The sequence below is a fragment of the Paramisgurnus dabryanus genome, chromosome 22 (assembly GCF_030506205.2).
Source record: "Paramisgurnus dabryanus chromosome 22, PD_genome_1.1, whole genome shotgun sequence".
NCBI lineage: Eukaryota > Metazoa > Chordata > Actinopteri > Cypriniformes > Cobitidae > Paramisgurnus > Paramisgurnus dabryanus.
The window spans coordinates 15572806-15589839 of record NC_133358.1 but is presented as its reverse complement, the minus strand read 5'-3'; the positions used below and the strand labels follow the sequence as shown (position 1 = coordinate 15589839).

At 38.3% G+C, this 17034-nt stretch overlaps 1 protein-coding gene across 8 annotated transcripts in view; it reads left to right on the top strand.

Moving 5' to 3' along the window:
- Window positions 1–17034, top strand: part of LOC135785460 (sickle tail protein homolog) — a 155350-nt gene that overhangs the window by 31266 nt on the left and 107050 nt on the right. For 2 of the 8 annotated variants that reach the window (XM_065294908.2, XM_065294909.2), the window contains exon 1: window positions 12693–13402. The exons of 1 other annotated variant lie outside the window; for it this stretch is intronic. In XM_065294908.2, the coding sequence (XP_065150980.1) occupies window positions 13120–13402 (283 nt within the window). In that variant the 5' untranslated portion in view covers window positions 12693–13119. Of the gene's footprint in view, window positions 1–12687; window positions 13403–17034 lie in introns of those variants that run through there. 5 more of the 8 variants (XM_065294907.2, XM_065294905.2, XM_065294913.2 and 2 more) reach the window with 4 other exon arrangements.

Sequence of the window (17034 nt, the reverse complement as noted above, 5' to 3'; positions counted from 1 at the left end):
ATGTATATGTGGCGCACATGCATCTAACTGTATATCCACACATCCATCCAGTAAAACCTTTCATAGAAACTGACAGTGAACAATAAATACAATAATTGTTTAAAAACAACTAATATTATGCTGATAAAAATATGCTGATTTACCTGGTTTATTTATTCTGCTACTATATATTATTAAAAAAATTAGATTACAGTACAGAATATATAAAACATAAACTTCTTATTAGTTAATGTTTATAATAGTTTGTGATGTGTTTGCACGTAATGTTACTTTTGTTGTTTTAAAAAATGTTTTTTAAATAAGTAAATAATTTCATAAGCTCATGTCTTATCTACTGCATAATAATATTTCCATAAAATGAAAACAATACTGAAAACATGTACAGTAATAGTAGTTTAATATGTTTAAATTACTTACAATGTGTTGAATGAGAACCATAAGTGACTGCTGCTGTCAGATCGCGTGAAGCTTGATGTGTCGCCATAAAAACTCAAACAAGTCGATTAAAAATTGCCTTTAAAAAAAAACAGGGACAGTTGTGACATTTTAAACCATCACCTGAAAAGGTTAAAAACAAGAAGTCTCGATATATTCCATGTATTAAACACTCGACTGACTGTCCCACTGTAGAGATACTGGTATGTCTCTGTGCTTTTATATTTGCGCATTGAAGACCCGTCAGAGGAACAACATGAAACGATCAAATATATATTCATATATTCTTAATTTCATTCTCACACTGGCTCATACATGAAATTATGACCGTAATCATCATGGAAAACGCGGTTTCCGGTTCAGTGACGGTATGGCCAGGAAGTCGCACCCATAATTTGCGCAAGCGCCATGCGGCGTAGGAATAGTGTGGATACTGTAATTTAATTACTTTGGAGGATTTATACCTTTTGCATATTGTTAACATGCACTAATACACACTTACACACCAAAGGAAATGTAAAACTGTGAATCGGATCATAGTTGCTCTTAAATTTTGCTTAGTGAGAAGAGGTATTGCCACCATCCCTGTACCTGTCTGTATCTGCTTCACTTCTGATGGCCTCCGAAAGTTTATTGGACTTCCATTAAAAAACACTGCAGGAGAGGTTGTCAGGGCTTGCGCCTTTGTGTGTGCGCACATAAGCAAGCATGCAAGAGAAAGTTTTAATTACTATGCACTCATTTGAGGCAAAGGAGGGCTGCAAGATCACAGCATGAAAATACCAAACTCTTTCCATCATTCAGTCACACAACAATATTGTAAGATAACACATATAAGTTACATGAGATAATAATGTAATGAAAATATTATATTCAATTATGTAAAGAAGGGGCTATAAAACAAAATTAAATCTTATATTTGGCTTGTGTACCTTAAGCAATTTTTTTTGTCATTGTCATGTTAAATTTGTAGTAAATAGGTTTTAAGGTTTTAAAGCAATTTTAAATATCATCCTTCAGATATCAGATGCAGATCACGTTCTTATTATTGTCTCGACTTTAATTGTCAAGATTAACTTTGCAACCTTAATTCCCATCAAAGTTAACAGCTTGGTTAAAAGCACATATTAGATTCAGCATTCTCAATCACCTTATCCCGCAAACACAAACAATTTTTTATTAACCACCAAACAGGACGAAATAACAAAATCCTCTGGGACCACCTTCTTGTTTGACCCCAGACTTTTTGTACTTGTGCTGACGGTTATGCTAGTTTAGTCTCAAGATAACCCGTGACCCTGGTGTTTATACCTGATCTCACACTTACAGCAGTGAACTTTAAAATTCCATTCTGATGGTTTTGATGGTGGAATAATTGCATATTAACATAACAGAGCTTCATGCTGAAAGGTGCCAAAGTGAATAGCTTGTGTTCATTCTGGGGAATGGGAAAGACAAAGACTTAGAGAATGAACCAGAACAAACAAAAGTGCTTCCATGCATGACTAGATCTAAGAGAAATACTGAGGAGATTACTCATCGTGATACATGGGTGTCGACACCATTACATGTGGATGGGAGAAGACCTGCCCACTTCCGATTTACGATTTTACATTTCCTTTGTTGTGTAAGTGTATAATAGTACATGTTAACGATATGCAAAAGGTACAAACCCCAAAGTAAACGATGACGCAAGTTATCGTCTCCAACGTAAATCTCTTTTCTTGGACTACAACAAACACACGGATTGTAGGGAACGGTTTACTTCATGGGATTGGTGATGTAGACAAGACCGACATTATCATAATTCCTCCCGCTTCAGACTCACAGTCTGTAAGTTAACTCCTGTTAGCATTGCATTGTCACAAAGTCTTTCAAACATGGTAAGGAGCGTCACATTTCCGGCGGATGTCAGAGGTATTCAGGCCAATCACAATGTACAGATTAGCTGCCAATCAGGGACAAAGCGCTTCTCAAATCGATGAGTTTTGTACAAAACAGTGCGTTTCAGACCAGTTTTATTTACATTTCTGCATTTGACAGATGACTTTTTAGCAGTATGTGTGCTCCTTGGGATCAAACCTATGACATTTGTGTTGCAAATGCAATGTCCTAACAATTAAGCCACAGGAACAGCTCTTATTGATCTTTTTGTTCTCACCTTATTCATGAATGCCATGTGTACCACTTACTTTTGCAGCAAAATGATACATGATGCTGATTGGCAGACGGCGACACCCAAATGTGCACATTATTAAGCCATTCACTAGCGACTGTATGCACCTTAGCACTGCATTTAGTATTACGATGCACCACTGAACACATAAATATACATTGTAAACATCGATTTTTGATTTCGTATTCACGTCAACCATTATGAAGCTTTTCTTAAAGCTGAATGTAATAATGCCAATCGCATAACGTTGAGCGTAAACGAGGTGCAACAATTTCTGAGACACAGTCATGCGTCTGGTATTAGATTTGCTTTTAGGATCATTGATTTTGATTCGAATGTCAAAGTGGCACAATCGACTGAACAGTCTTGACTTAGATTTAGACTTAGATCTTGAAAACTTCTCTGGTTTTCTTTCCCGGTTGTGTTTGGCAGCTCTGTAACGGTTCTGTGCTCATCTCTCAGACTTGTATTAGCCTGGCACAGGGCACTGAGTTAAAATCAATAAGCCCATAAGACTTCTGTCACTGTCTCTTATTTACATCCTCTTCAGAAAACCCACACCATTACCGCTCTGGCTTTGCCAATATAACCCGCATTGGTCTTAATAATGCTAAGACTTAACAAACAATGCAGAGGTTTATTGGAGAACAATGAGAATGGGCTGCTTGATTTAGGGGAGGTATTGATTTGCTTTTTTAATATTACTTCGAGAATTGCAAGAAATGTGGACTTTTGGATTTGGTCAGGAAAGAGGGAAAATATTAAGTGGCGTGCATGTATTAAATCTTTAATTTATTCCTCGACTAATGATTACTAATGCACTAATTAAGTTCTTAATGTCCCCTAAAATTATTTAATAATAAATAAACATAAAAATCATAAATTCATTGATTGTCTAATGAGCCAGACAGCCAGGGTATGTAGTTGGAGTTCAATGGTCAGGCCACATGAGGGCCCCAAAGACACAGGGGCTAAAATCTCAGTAAATCATTGTCATACACTTTCCAGTGTGATATGTCTATGGAACAGTTTCCCGGACAAGGTTTAGATTAATCCAGGACTAGGTCTATTAGTATATTTAAGTAGTTTCTACAAACATGCATAACAAGTAAGCATCTTGAGACAAAACAATGAAACTAATACATTTTTAGATATGTACAAGCTGTTTAAGACAACTCATACATATGTTTTATTATTGTGGGAATATTTTTAAGCGATGTCTGGGAAACTGCTTATAATTGTTTAAATTAATTTGGTTGGGTTTTGTTTCAATAATATATTGAAACATTATTATTATTACTTTTAAGTATTTATGATTAGTCGATGTTATAAAATTGTAGACAGTTTCTATAAACTGCACATGCTTTGTATGTATAGACCAGCAGCGATGACATCATCCTAAACCCATCATCACAGTTCAACAGTTGTTTTTATGATTGGTCTTACATTGTTTATGGTTGTTTTAGCATTGATTAAGGTGTTGAAAGTAATTTCCGCTTTAAAAGTTTTATTTGACCTTTGGGTATTTTTCACTTCAGCCAAATGATCTTGAATATCAAGCCTTATAAATCTTTGTAGTGGTGTGATATCCGATCCCCTGCTCATTACTGAAGAATTTATGCAGTGGTGTGAAAAAGTGTTTTGGGCGCCTTTCTGATTTTTTTTTGCATGTTTGTCACACTTCAATGTTTCAGATCATGAAACAAATTTTAATATGAATCAAAGATAACACAAGTAAACACAACATGCATTTTTCATTATGAAGGGAAAACAAAATCCAAACCCACATGGCCCAGTGTGGAAAAGTGTTTGCCCACTAAACCTAATAACTGGTCGGGCCACCATGAGCAGCAACAACTGCAATCAAGCGTTTGCGATAACTTGCATGTTACAGCTCTATGGAGGTATTTTGGCCAACTCATCTTTGTAGAATTATTGTAATTCAGCCATATTGAAGGGTTTTTGAGCATGAACCGCCTTTTTAAGGTCATGCCACAGGATTGAGAGATTGGGCCCTATCTTGCACCCAGCACAATTGACTTTGTCAGTGACGCATGTATCATTCGTATTTTGCACCGGTGCACAGCGGGTTTTTCCCTCCACAGACGCACGTCGGCAAACTAGGGAATGAAATTGCGCTCCCTGGGCGGTTCAGCGCAAAAAAGGAGGCGTGTTGCGGCCAAACCATCCCTGATGCTATTTTGCAGTTTTGCACGTGGTTCATTATGCTATTTTAAGAGCGCATGCTTGACCACAATGTATAGCGTGCACAACGCGCGCACACTTTGCTTTTCTAATCTACACAGATGCAACAGTTATTTTTGCAAATCATAAATTGTTAGAATAAAAAATATTAACACATGAGATAAGGGAAATCATTGTGGTGAGCAGTGATAGTTTTTATTTATTGTGTGGCTGCGTTAAAAAATTATCATGCAAATAACGATTAAAATATTTTCATAAGAAACCTTAATGTATATGAACTTGATTTGTAAGTGTACTTTGGGGTTGGAGCTTGCTTGCGTTTCTTGGGTCCGATTTCAGAGCCCCCAAACACTTTCAGCGGTGAGGGTGGACACAGCGATGTCCTCTGCTGGCGTCAGGTCCTGAGGCAGATCCACCTCTCGTTACACGGCGTGCCCGATTTATGCTGGCAAGCTTGGGATTCCCCCGTCTCCTGACATCATTGTAGCGCTTGGCGCAACGATGGGGATGCCAGCTGATGAGACAATTGTGGCTATTTCCTCTCACGCCTGTTTAACCGACGCTGATTTGGGCGGGTTTCTCCTATCCCCATACAAAACAACTTCTCTGTCTTTGACTGCTCTTACAAGAACGTCAGTCTCCTCGGCTGTGAACCGCTCCTGGTGTGCGTCTGGTAAATTCGTTATAATAATAGCAACCCGCCATGGAACTTGCGCCCTTGCGTTTAAAGGGAATGTTGGATAGCGTTCTGATTGGTTTATTTGACGTTACGCCCAAACCACACCTATGAATAATGAACCTACTTCAGACCAACCCCTTACTGATTTGCGCCTGGTGCAAGAGTTATTTCTCCCGCCGGGAAAATAGCAACAGCGCCCAAGATCCGCCCACAAAGTCATTTGTGCATTGCGCTTCGCACTTGCGTTTCAGATCGTTAAAATATTTTACTGTTATGATGTTCGTTTTCTGAAATGCTGTTACTTTTACACCAGCCATAATGGGACACATACCTTTCAAAAAGTTCAACTTTTGCCTCGTCAGTCCACAGAGTATTTTCCCAAAACTCTTGGGGAACTTCAAGATGTTTTCTGTCAAAACTGATACAAGCCTTTATGTTCCTTTTGCTCAGCAGTAGTTTTCATCTTGAAATACTGCCATGCAGGCCATTTTTGCCCAGTCTCTTTCTTATGGTGGAGTCATGAACACTCACCTTGCCAAGTGAGTCAACTGGCTGTTGTTGTGGGGTACAGAGTCCCGATCCGATACTTCTATAATACATAAAAAAAAGATTAAAAGAATAGCGAAAAAACATCCAGGATGTTCCTTATTTTTTATTTAATTCACCTTATTTTAACATTCAACAACTCTGTGAACAAACAGAGCACTTCTGTAGCATCTCGGCAACAAAGTGATGTCATTCCGCATGCGTTGCTGTTTCTCTGTGGAGTCAAAAGGGTCTAACTCTGTGTCAGCGCATAACTATAGATGTGTTAAAATATAATGAGAATATGTATAGTTTATACATATGTACAGGGGTTAAATTGGGATTTGTTTTGTGGGGGGGGGGCTCTGTTGGAAGAGAGGGTCGAGGGGTAACATGTTTAATCCTCATGACAGCAAAGCCACTGGTGTGTTTCAATGACATTTTGGACCTCTGATAGGATTTATAAGTTTCAGCTTTAAAGCTGTGCCACACGTTGACCCAAACTTTAAAACCTGAACTTTAAATTATGCAAATATATGAGTCTGACACCCTATATGCATTTGTTGCACATGTCATTATGCACAATTGATCAAACTTTAAAGGAAGTTAAAAGAATCCCACTCCTTGATTAATTCTAGGCACAAGACTAACAAGAAAAACAACATACTGATTCAGCAATATGCAATAAAAACCCGGTCGCGCAATCTGTTTTTGTCATGGGTGGCCCGCACGCACAAGCGTGAAGCCTATGAATAAAAACATGTCATTATTCGCTTCTTGTCAGTTCACACGAGTCCGATTCCGATTGAGTCTGAAACCATGTGACCATGCGATCACGGATTGAGACATGACCTCCTGGTTGAGTCGTCGCTGCGCTCTCGGGGAAATTTTAGTTGGCTATTTTTTAGTCGGTGGATTTTGTTCCTTCATAATAAAAACCTTCATTTAAAAACAGCATGTCGTGTTTACTATCTTAAATTAATATTTGTTTCATGATCTGAAACATCAAAGTGTGACAACCGTGCAAAAACATAAAACATCCGTAAGGGGGCTTTTTCACATCACTGTAACTGTCTGTTTGTTAAAACCTTTACGAGGCATTTGACTACTTGAAGGTACTTGAATCTCAGATGTTCATTCCCTCAGGCCGGTTACTGTAGAAGAGTTTATAATGAATGTGCAAGTCTTTTTCTGCTGCCGCCGTAGATGTCCGGACCTGCCCGAGGCATTTTACTCTTGATAAGTGTTGAGAGGGTCACTTTTGCTCATCTCTCTCACAGAAACTCAACAATGTTAATAAAAGAGTCAGGGAGAGCCCTAGTAGATGTTCAATGTTGTGTGCCAGTGATGAGGCACTAATTTGAGGAAGTGTGTGGATTGTGTAAGGTGAATCTGAGACGGACATCAATCCATCACTTAAACCACACCGGGAGATTAAACTATAAAAGAGCCCCATAATTCAACTGTGAGTGAGCAGTTACACAGATTTAGCAACCGTGAAAATGAATTTTTCTTAAAAACTCTCTCAAGCGTTCAAGGTAAAACTGTTACAAGCAGAATCACTTTAACTGCTGTAATGTGCACTATTGACCCTGAAAACCCTTCTCACTTTTCAAGCTTAATGTGATACACTTGACCAATAGAAAACACTTGAGGTACGTTGTGCGTCTGTGTTTGTTGTAAAGAAATCAGTTCTGGTTCTTGGAAATCTGAATGCATTTAAAGAAACTGGTGCCTGGAGACACACATTTACAGACACACACACACACACACACACACACACACACACACACACACACACACACACACACACACACACACATGTGCACACACAATCACAGACAGACAGACATACGCGCACACACAGACATGCCTTTTTCATGTCTCGACGGTAATGATTCACCACTTCAATCAAGTATGAGACATTAAAGATATTGTATAATGATACATCTTTGTGTTTCTGGGAAATTCCTTAAGATGTTTTACCTGAAACGCAAACTCTGTTTACATTAGATTATTCAGTTACTAACTCTACTAAAGTCATACAGGGGTCAAATAACTTCCTCTGTTAAAGAATTTACATTCCTCAAAGTGAAACCCACCAAATCGCCTACCGTACTGATAGTGTTTGGACAAACTCTGGTCCACCACAGTTATTAGCTGGTTGACCGACAAACATATTTTCAAAACCAGCTTGACCACTGACCACCTTAAACTGGTATAATCAGATGGAATTTGGTTAGTTGCTTGTTTAAAGGAATAGTCTACTCGTTTTCAATATTAAAATATGTTATTACCTTAACTAAGAAGAGTTGATACATCCCTCTATCATCTTAGTGCGTGCACGTAAGCGCTGGGGCGCGCTGCAACACTTCGATAGCATTTAGCTTAGCCACATTCATTCAATGGTACCACTCAGAGATAAAGTTAGAAGTGACCAAACACATCAACGTTTTTCCTATTTAAGACAAGTAGTTATACAAGCGGAACAGCACTTTTGGGAGTACTTCAACTCGGCGCAGTAACACCCTCCCTCTCCCATTATGAGAGGGAGAAGGGGAGCGGATTTTTCAGGCGAGTTGAAGTACTCCCAAAAGTGCTGTTCCGCCATACAATATAGTTCCTCTTTTAAATCCGCTTAGAAAAGCGCTACGTTTTATTTTGTACCACCAAACTTGCTCGTATAACTACTCGTCTTAAATAGGAAAAACGTTGATGTGTTTGGTCACTTCTAACTTTATCTCTGAGTGGTACCATTGAATGAATGTGGCTAAGCTAAATGCTATCGAAGTGTCGCAGCGCGCCCCAGCGCTTACGTGCACGCACACAGATGATAGAGGGATGTATCAACTCTTCTTAGTTAAGGTAATAACATATTTTAATATTGAAAATGAGTAGACTATTCCTTTAAGATTCTCAAATAGTTAATGACAAGCTTGGACTAGTTAATGACCAGTTTAGACCATCCGTCCAGCTGTCATTTTAAACACAGCTTCTATTTTATGCTGGTAATAAATTAGCAGAAGGTTAATAAGGTTGGCAGTGTAAGTTTAATGAAGAATGTAGAAGCAGTCTCATGCTATATATATATATATATATTATTCAGATGGTTAAACATAGATTACATTGAGCTACATCAGTGAAGTCCATACAGGGTGGAGCCAGGAGTCAAAACCACCAGCATATTATTAGAGGGCTGTTCAGATTCAAATACACACGCACACTCGACGAATGAGGTGCACAGATGCATGCGAATGCATAACACACGACAACTTCTGCATTGTGCAGGACTGAACTTTTGGAAACTGGAGCCATCTGTTTTGTGTACGACATGGTCAAAGGTCATTGGGTTTTAGATGAGAAGAAATGTAGGTCAAAGTGAGCCCTCGTATACTACACTTCTGCCTTTGTCCGGAAAGCAAATCTGCCTGAGCTGTAAAAATGTTATGTGTCTGAACACTTGCCACATTTGTGAATCAATTGTATTTATATTAAGCAGTGTCTTTTGGTCATTGACATACATTGGACTATAAATCCCCAACGTGAGAATGTAACTACACCTAAAGATTCAGTTAAGATACTATTCATTTTCAACCATTATTGGAGAGGTTTGATTGATTGTTCCTACTTTACAGCTACTTTGATTCCTTGTTGTTTCAATGCATTTTTGTCTGTCCATAAATAGGTCATTCATCACTCCACCTATACACCCACCACACAAATACATTGCAATATGATCACTCCCCCGTGTGTATGGTTTTAAGCTGTGTCAAAAAGAGCTGTGGGGGTTTAATCCAGAAATAAAATGTGATACGTTAAGTCTCCTGTATAAATGTGTGTGTACACACAACTGTTTGTACACATAGCTTTTTGGGGGAAATCAAATGGTGGCTGACATAGCTTTTGGGTTAGTATTCATTCAAACCCTTTATCCATTGCTTTTTTTTACCAGTGCTCCAAATATTTAATATGCGTTCTATTGGTGTAAGAAATCTACACGTGCGTATCAGGATATTCCGTTTGCCGATATTGTATAGATTCTCAAAAACACAATATAGATTTTTTTTATATACAAGATTCATGGCAGTTCATTTTGAGTTCCCGACCGCTAGATAGCAGTCTTCTTATCTCTAAACTTCAAAAGTGATAGGAAGTACTTGCTAAGGTTTGCAAATAGTGGAGTGCTCTTGATGACAGCTTTTCTATTTTATATCCTATTCTATTCCCAAATTAAGAAATGTCCCAGACCACATTGCTTACAGTATCGCAATGTATTGCATTACATCATATCGCAACCCATGTATTGTGATATGTTTCATATTGGCAATTACTGACTAATAACCTTTTTATTGACATTAAAGTGAAGTGACTTAACCCTAAACACAAGAGTCTGATAAAAAATTCTCATTTTCAAGAAAACATGTCAAGTGCACTTACTTTGCTTTGACACCAGACATGAATGAAGCAAATAAATATCGCTATTTGCATGTAGTTGGGTGCTTGAACATTTTGAGTTTACTCGCTACATTTGCACAAATTTGCGTCATTTGCGTGTGAAATTCAGATGTGAATACGCTCAATTTGCTGGCTTTAGCTAGCTTGTAGTCTCATATATATATATATATATATATATATATATATATATATATATATATATATATATATATATATATATATATATATATATATATATATATATATATTTATATATTTATATATATATATATATATATATATATATATTTATATATATATATATATATATATATATATATATATATTTATATATATATATATATATATATATATATATATATTTTTTTTAGAAAGAGTTTGGACAATCTGGTAAGTTCGAAAAAACTTTCTTTACTCAATTTGATATATATCAAATTGAGAAAAAAGAAAGTTTTTTCGAACTTACCAGATTGTCCAAACTCTTCCCTCACTTTCGCATGTAGCAAGATCTTTTTTTACTCCTGTTTCTATAAAAGAACAAAGATATGTCGTACAACTCCAGGTGTCCACATATTCAATTTATTTTATTTATATAGCGCTTTTCACAAGTGTTAATTGTTGCAAAGCAGCTTTACATGAGTAGATGTAGAGGAGAACACAGAAAATCAATAGATAGTATAAGAAGTAGAATATAGCGGCTAAGAATAAACCGTACAAGCGAGCGTATTAATAATGTAACGTATAAAGTACAGTGCTAAGTTAAGCCAAAGTTGGCTGACTCTCCCTGGGACTAAAAAAACCCCTAGGAGAAAGCCCGGTGGGAAAAAACTCCTAGAAGGACAAAAACCCTAGGGAGAAATTAATATATATTCATATATATAGACACGGTAGGGATAGGAAGCGGGTAAGCGGATTAAACTGGTTCAGCCGGTGGTCGTTGGTCGCGCATTGGCTGGGCATCACGTTGAAGGACAGCCAGTAGATCAGTGGTGCGATGACCTTCATACAGCAGATGATTTTGTCCTCCATTGTTTTTTCACATTTCTGCCTCAACTTGCTACATCATAATCATGTAACTTCTAAAGCAAGCTCCTGATTGGTTAACGCGGCACGAATATCCGGTTTTCAACTCGCGCTTTCACGCAAATCACACGTTAAGCCGCATTCAAATTACAAGCTACTTTGTCGCTGTGTGTCGCTCGTCTCTTTCAAAAAGGCTGTTAGGAGGCGTTTCTAAATCTGGTTGTCATAAACAAATAAGTAACGTCACTCCAGTAACTGACGACAGATGGATGATGTGAACTCCACTGCATCGCGTAGTCACCCCAGAAACTTGCTGATCAATTGCATAAAGTTAAACTTATCTCAACTTTGTTTGCACGACTAGACACGCCCCATCCAGTCGCCAACGGACACTCTCGCTCGTGTCGCCGGGAGTTGGCAAGTTTTTATTGAAATCAATGAGATCCCTCTGCTACTGTTAGTTGCTGCCATTGTAAATGAGGTTTTACTTGCGTCAAACGCCCAAAAAGCTCAATTCGGCCTTCATGATTCGCGCAAATCGCGTCATTTGCGCTGCAGGATGTCTATTGTGTCTTTCCATTGATTTAGCATGTAAATCACTTGCGTTATAACGCCTCATTCCCAAACGCACCATTAGAGGGTTTTGCATCTAAGCTCTGTGTAGTAGACCCTAAATTTTTCCTATTTTTGTGTTTGTTTTTTTACTTCTTTTTTAAAGGAAAGCATGCCATGCTTTGATACAAACACACACACACACAGACACTACAGAGCTGAAATACAAACTACGTCGGCCTAATCCTGCTTTCCTTTTTGCCGCTTTGTAATTCTCCAGAAATACTCCAGCAGGCATGTGTGCGTGTGTATTTTCAGCCGTACACAGCACAGTGATGGTCTTACAGCATTTTAAATTGTAGACTAGAAGAGCTTCAGAGTAAAGCGTGTGCGAGAGAGAGACTCACAGCTGTGATAGCAACAGTGAAGAGAAATCTACTCTTTCTCTTGCTTTTTCTTCTCTGGAAATTTTGTATCTCTTGTTGTTGCGACTTTTCCACCTTTCCAAGCAGCTGTACAGCACCACGGGGGAGAGAGAGTGAACAAAGGTAAAGAAAAGGGGAGTTTGGGAGGGAGAGAAAGAGAGACAGTGATTCAGACAGACCGTGTGTAGGAATGCGCTGATACATGGCAACAGTCTGCTTATCTCCGTTTGTCTTTCTGTCAGTCAACACACACACACGCTCTCCAGAGGAGGCACGGTTAGCAAAGGTGATGATTAACCCCTTCCCCCTTATTCCTGCCCTCGTCTGTTTCTTCTACCTGTACTCGTCTGGACTCGCTCGATGAGTAAAGAAATGAGCGAGAGAGACCGGTGAACAGTCAGATGCGCAGACCTCTCTCTGACGAACACTTGGAAGATTTGGATACCTGAAGAATTCAACTGTGGGACACAATTTGGATTATATCACAAAAGAAGTCGCTTTAAGAAAACCAGACACACATTGTTGGAATTGTTGGATTACAGTATCGAAGCACCATGCAGTAAATTTGTGGTGAAGTTACTTCAGAGTTGTTGGACAACAAATCTTCATCTTTGTTTCGCATACGAAGATTCTTTCTCACAACTATGTCTAAACCTTCACGTCTTGCTCGTCCTTCCTCTGCAAGTTCAGGCTCCAAACTCCCCTCACCTCGACGTGATGCACCTGGTGGACGACCCAGAACTGTAAGCGTGATGCAGACAGGAAGCGAGGGGATCATGAGGCCTCCGCTAAATGGGGCGACACATTCACCCACCCTGCAAGGCACTAATATCAAGGAAGAGGATGAGGTGGACCAGCCCAAGAGCAGAATAAGTCCAGAAAAAGGGTCCACAGCTACCGTAACCCAGCAACAAGTCACAGCGCAAAGTGAGTATGATAATGGAGAGGTGGATGTATGGACACATACTGTACTTCTTATATTTGGCTTTTGATACAGAGTACTGTTTATACTGGATCTTGTGAAACCATGTAAAGAGCGATATAAACTTTGTCTTGGGTGTTTCTACTCAGATTTTTGGTTAGACGTACAAACTGAAACAAGTGAGACTTGTTCCTCCGTGTAATATTTGTGTATATAAAAGGTATTTTTGATATAAGGTTATAAGTATTCATTTGCACTGTGTTTGGTGCTGGTTGTTTTAGGCGCTGGTATTTAGCAGATTAATACACTTGAGGTGTTTTTGAAGCAAATGATGTCAATTCAGAATTGACTTGATGGATTTTTGTCCTGCATTCCTCCGAAAACACATGGGTCCACAATCGCATTGTTTCCCCATTCCAGCACAGTGGGGTGCAGATTAACAGCAGTTTATGTGTGTGTGCATGTGTTTGTGTATGAGATTAGGCAGCACTTTATCACATTGTGCCCTGGTGCTTTATAATCCTGGTGGTTGAAGGGTTCTGTGTCAACTGAAAGTCGCTGCAAAGTGGTGATGTAGGACTCCAATTCGGTCACATAAATTTAACTCCTACGACTCCTGTCAACATGTGGTGATATGATTAAACATCATGCCATTCCAGTCAGTGAGACAGGAATGGGATACCCGGGTGTTTGAGGTGAATGTCTCTCCAAACAAGCTTGTACACCACAGTTATTAGCACTATTATTTGCTTGTTTTTTGTGTGCAAGTTCATACTGTTGGTCATGAAGGTTGGAAAAGTTGTCTTCTTTCATATTGTGTGTGTGTCTGACTTCATTCTTTCCATCTTTTATGGCAATAAAAGAGTCTTGAATCCAGATGTTACGTTGACATACATTTCTCTAAAAAAATGTATAGATGTGACAGCATAGAATAAGTGTAAACCTGTAGATTTAGCATTTAAAACTATCCACAATTTGAAATTTAGTCTAGGAAATCAGATTCACAGTTTAAAATTACACTAAAATAAATACCTTATACCTTTCTACTCTACTTTAAAGAACCATGCGGATCAAAGCATAACCGCTAACGTAATGACCTGTTATCTGATATTAATATTCCATTAACCAAATATGACCTCACAGAAACATCTGGAAGCAAAACAAATACATGCTGGTTTTTATCTTCCCCTTTTAATGCCAGACAGATAAAGCGATAATGGAGACTGTTTATCAACACTCATCTGTCTTCAAGGGTTTCATTGTTTATCTGCAGGTAAAGCGGTCCAGTCCTTTGTTTAAACCACCGTTAGTCCTCTTTGAAAGTTTAATGTAGCAGGACAAAGAACTGTATCACAGTCTGTAAATTTCATGGCTGGGTGGTCTTGCTTACTCATGGTTCAGGCAGACTGAGGTTATGGGAAAGAGGAGTGGGAGGGAGAGAGAGACTAACAGTCAACCTCATCAAAACTAAGTTTATCTTTAGCTGTTTTAAAGCTACTGTTGTTTAGTTTTGCCATGCTTAGACTGTGAGTTGTTGTAATGATACTGTAGTTGTGTTTGACGTGTAGATCTGCTGATATGGGAAGCATGACATTTCACTGCTGGATCATGGGATAGCTGATGTACTATACTGCTATAATGCTTGACATTATGGGAATGGCGTTCTCTTCAAGAGCCTCTAACTTTGTTTACATGCAACCTATGCTGGGTTATTTTCTTCCCAGTGTTGGGTCAAAAATGGACGAACCCAACCTGTTGTAATTGAAGTTCTGCAATGCAAAACCATCTACTGTAAATTAGGCATGGGCCGATTACCGGTTTCAAGGTATACCGAGGTTTAAAACAGTCAAGGTTTCAAAACCACTAAAATGTTCTGTGATACCGTCTCCAAGGTATGAGCTGTGTTTATACAAAATTCATTAAATCATGAAGTCATGTGATTGATTTGATGTTTACATTTAATATATATTACGAAAATATTATATATGTTTTGAAAGCATATTATAATTTAAAGGCTTTATTGTACCTGGCATTTGAAAATAACACATTTTAGTGTTGCAATGGCAATACCGCAACACCGTGAAACCGTGGTATTTTTGCTAAAGGTTATCATACCGCCAGAATCTTATACCGGCCCATGCCTACTGTAAATGCGACTGACATGTTTTCTTGCAAATGACTCTGGATTTTGCCAACAAACCTGTATTTTTAAATGCCCTGAGGGTGGGATTAAGCGGGTTTGATATGCTATATTTGATGAACGTATAATATGTGCCACGAGGGCATTCGGTTGATACGATTATCTCATTTTTGACAGAGATGGTGCTTAGCAGCTTTGTGTAACTGAGCTCCTCAATAAACCTTTGCTGGATTGTTTCAACCAAAAATGCTGGGTTGTTTTAAACCATTGTTGGGTCAAATATAAAATTCTGAGTTAATTTAACCCAACAGTTGGGTTTGTCCCTTTTTGACCCAATGTTGGGTTGAAACTAAATGTGTAATAATCTCAATCAGAATGACAAGGCATTGTGATCTGATTAAAACTGATTTTATAAATTTATTCAAGAGTACTAAATAATCTAAGATTTTCAAAATCTATAGTTGTGGTCCATCTGAATCAAAGTTAATTTAATGAAAATGTTAAAACATTGTGATATTTAGTCATTTTTTCTAATAACAATAAAAAGCAATAATCCCATGATTATTTAATAAAGGTGTTAAACAGGGACGATTTTTTATTATAAAGCAAGATCTAATTCATTGACATAGCACCTCACTGGGGAATTCGAATTGGTTTAGATTAATGGACGCTGTTCGTTGACTCTTGATCCTCACTGATTATAACAGATTAAAAAGCGAGACACATTTAATCCAGGGCCAAAACTCTAGACACTTCAACAGTGCCAAGAGGTCCTTAAAGATCCATTGAGTTTTACTGACAGGGTTTACTTACTCAAAGCAAAAGTTCTCCTAAAATCCATTTACTCACCAAGCCCTGTCATCGGGTCTTTCAGAGATAAGAAGCATTTTTAAAAATATATCTTGGCACATCTTGATGCACCAAGTTTCAATTTACTTGTATCCAAAGCCACTTACGGTGCATTACAAGGTACACATTTTTTGGCATGTGTGTTTCCTGGTTCAAATGTGTTTGTGTGTGTACCACTGAGCTGTACAGGAGCAGACATGAATGAGGGCTTTATGGGGGTTTTCAGTGGTTAATTTTTGCCAGAAAGCTAAGACTTCAAAAAACCTTTATGGTGCTTTTACAGTCCTATTAAATCATTACTTTCTAAGGTAAATGATTATGCTTTTTACATCCGACTATTTGACTGAAACAAAGCAGACATAGAAGGACATGGACACTATTTGCTTGTCCCAGATTTATTGTAACCAAATGAGTTTCTTGAATAAGGTGTTTTGTGCTTGGTAGCCATTACATTAATCTCAGACCAGCGGTCTATTATGCCTTCGGACAGATTCATGCGGGCCGAAGTTGATCTGCGGGTCACCGGCCAGCCCAGCTAATGAAAAGTGCCCGAGTGCTTTAACTCAGTGGCAAATGGAATCTGGTAATTGTTTGCCGTTTGGCAGGAAGGATCGAAAAGGGGAGGAGGAGAAAGAGAGGCAAGGTTTA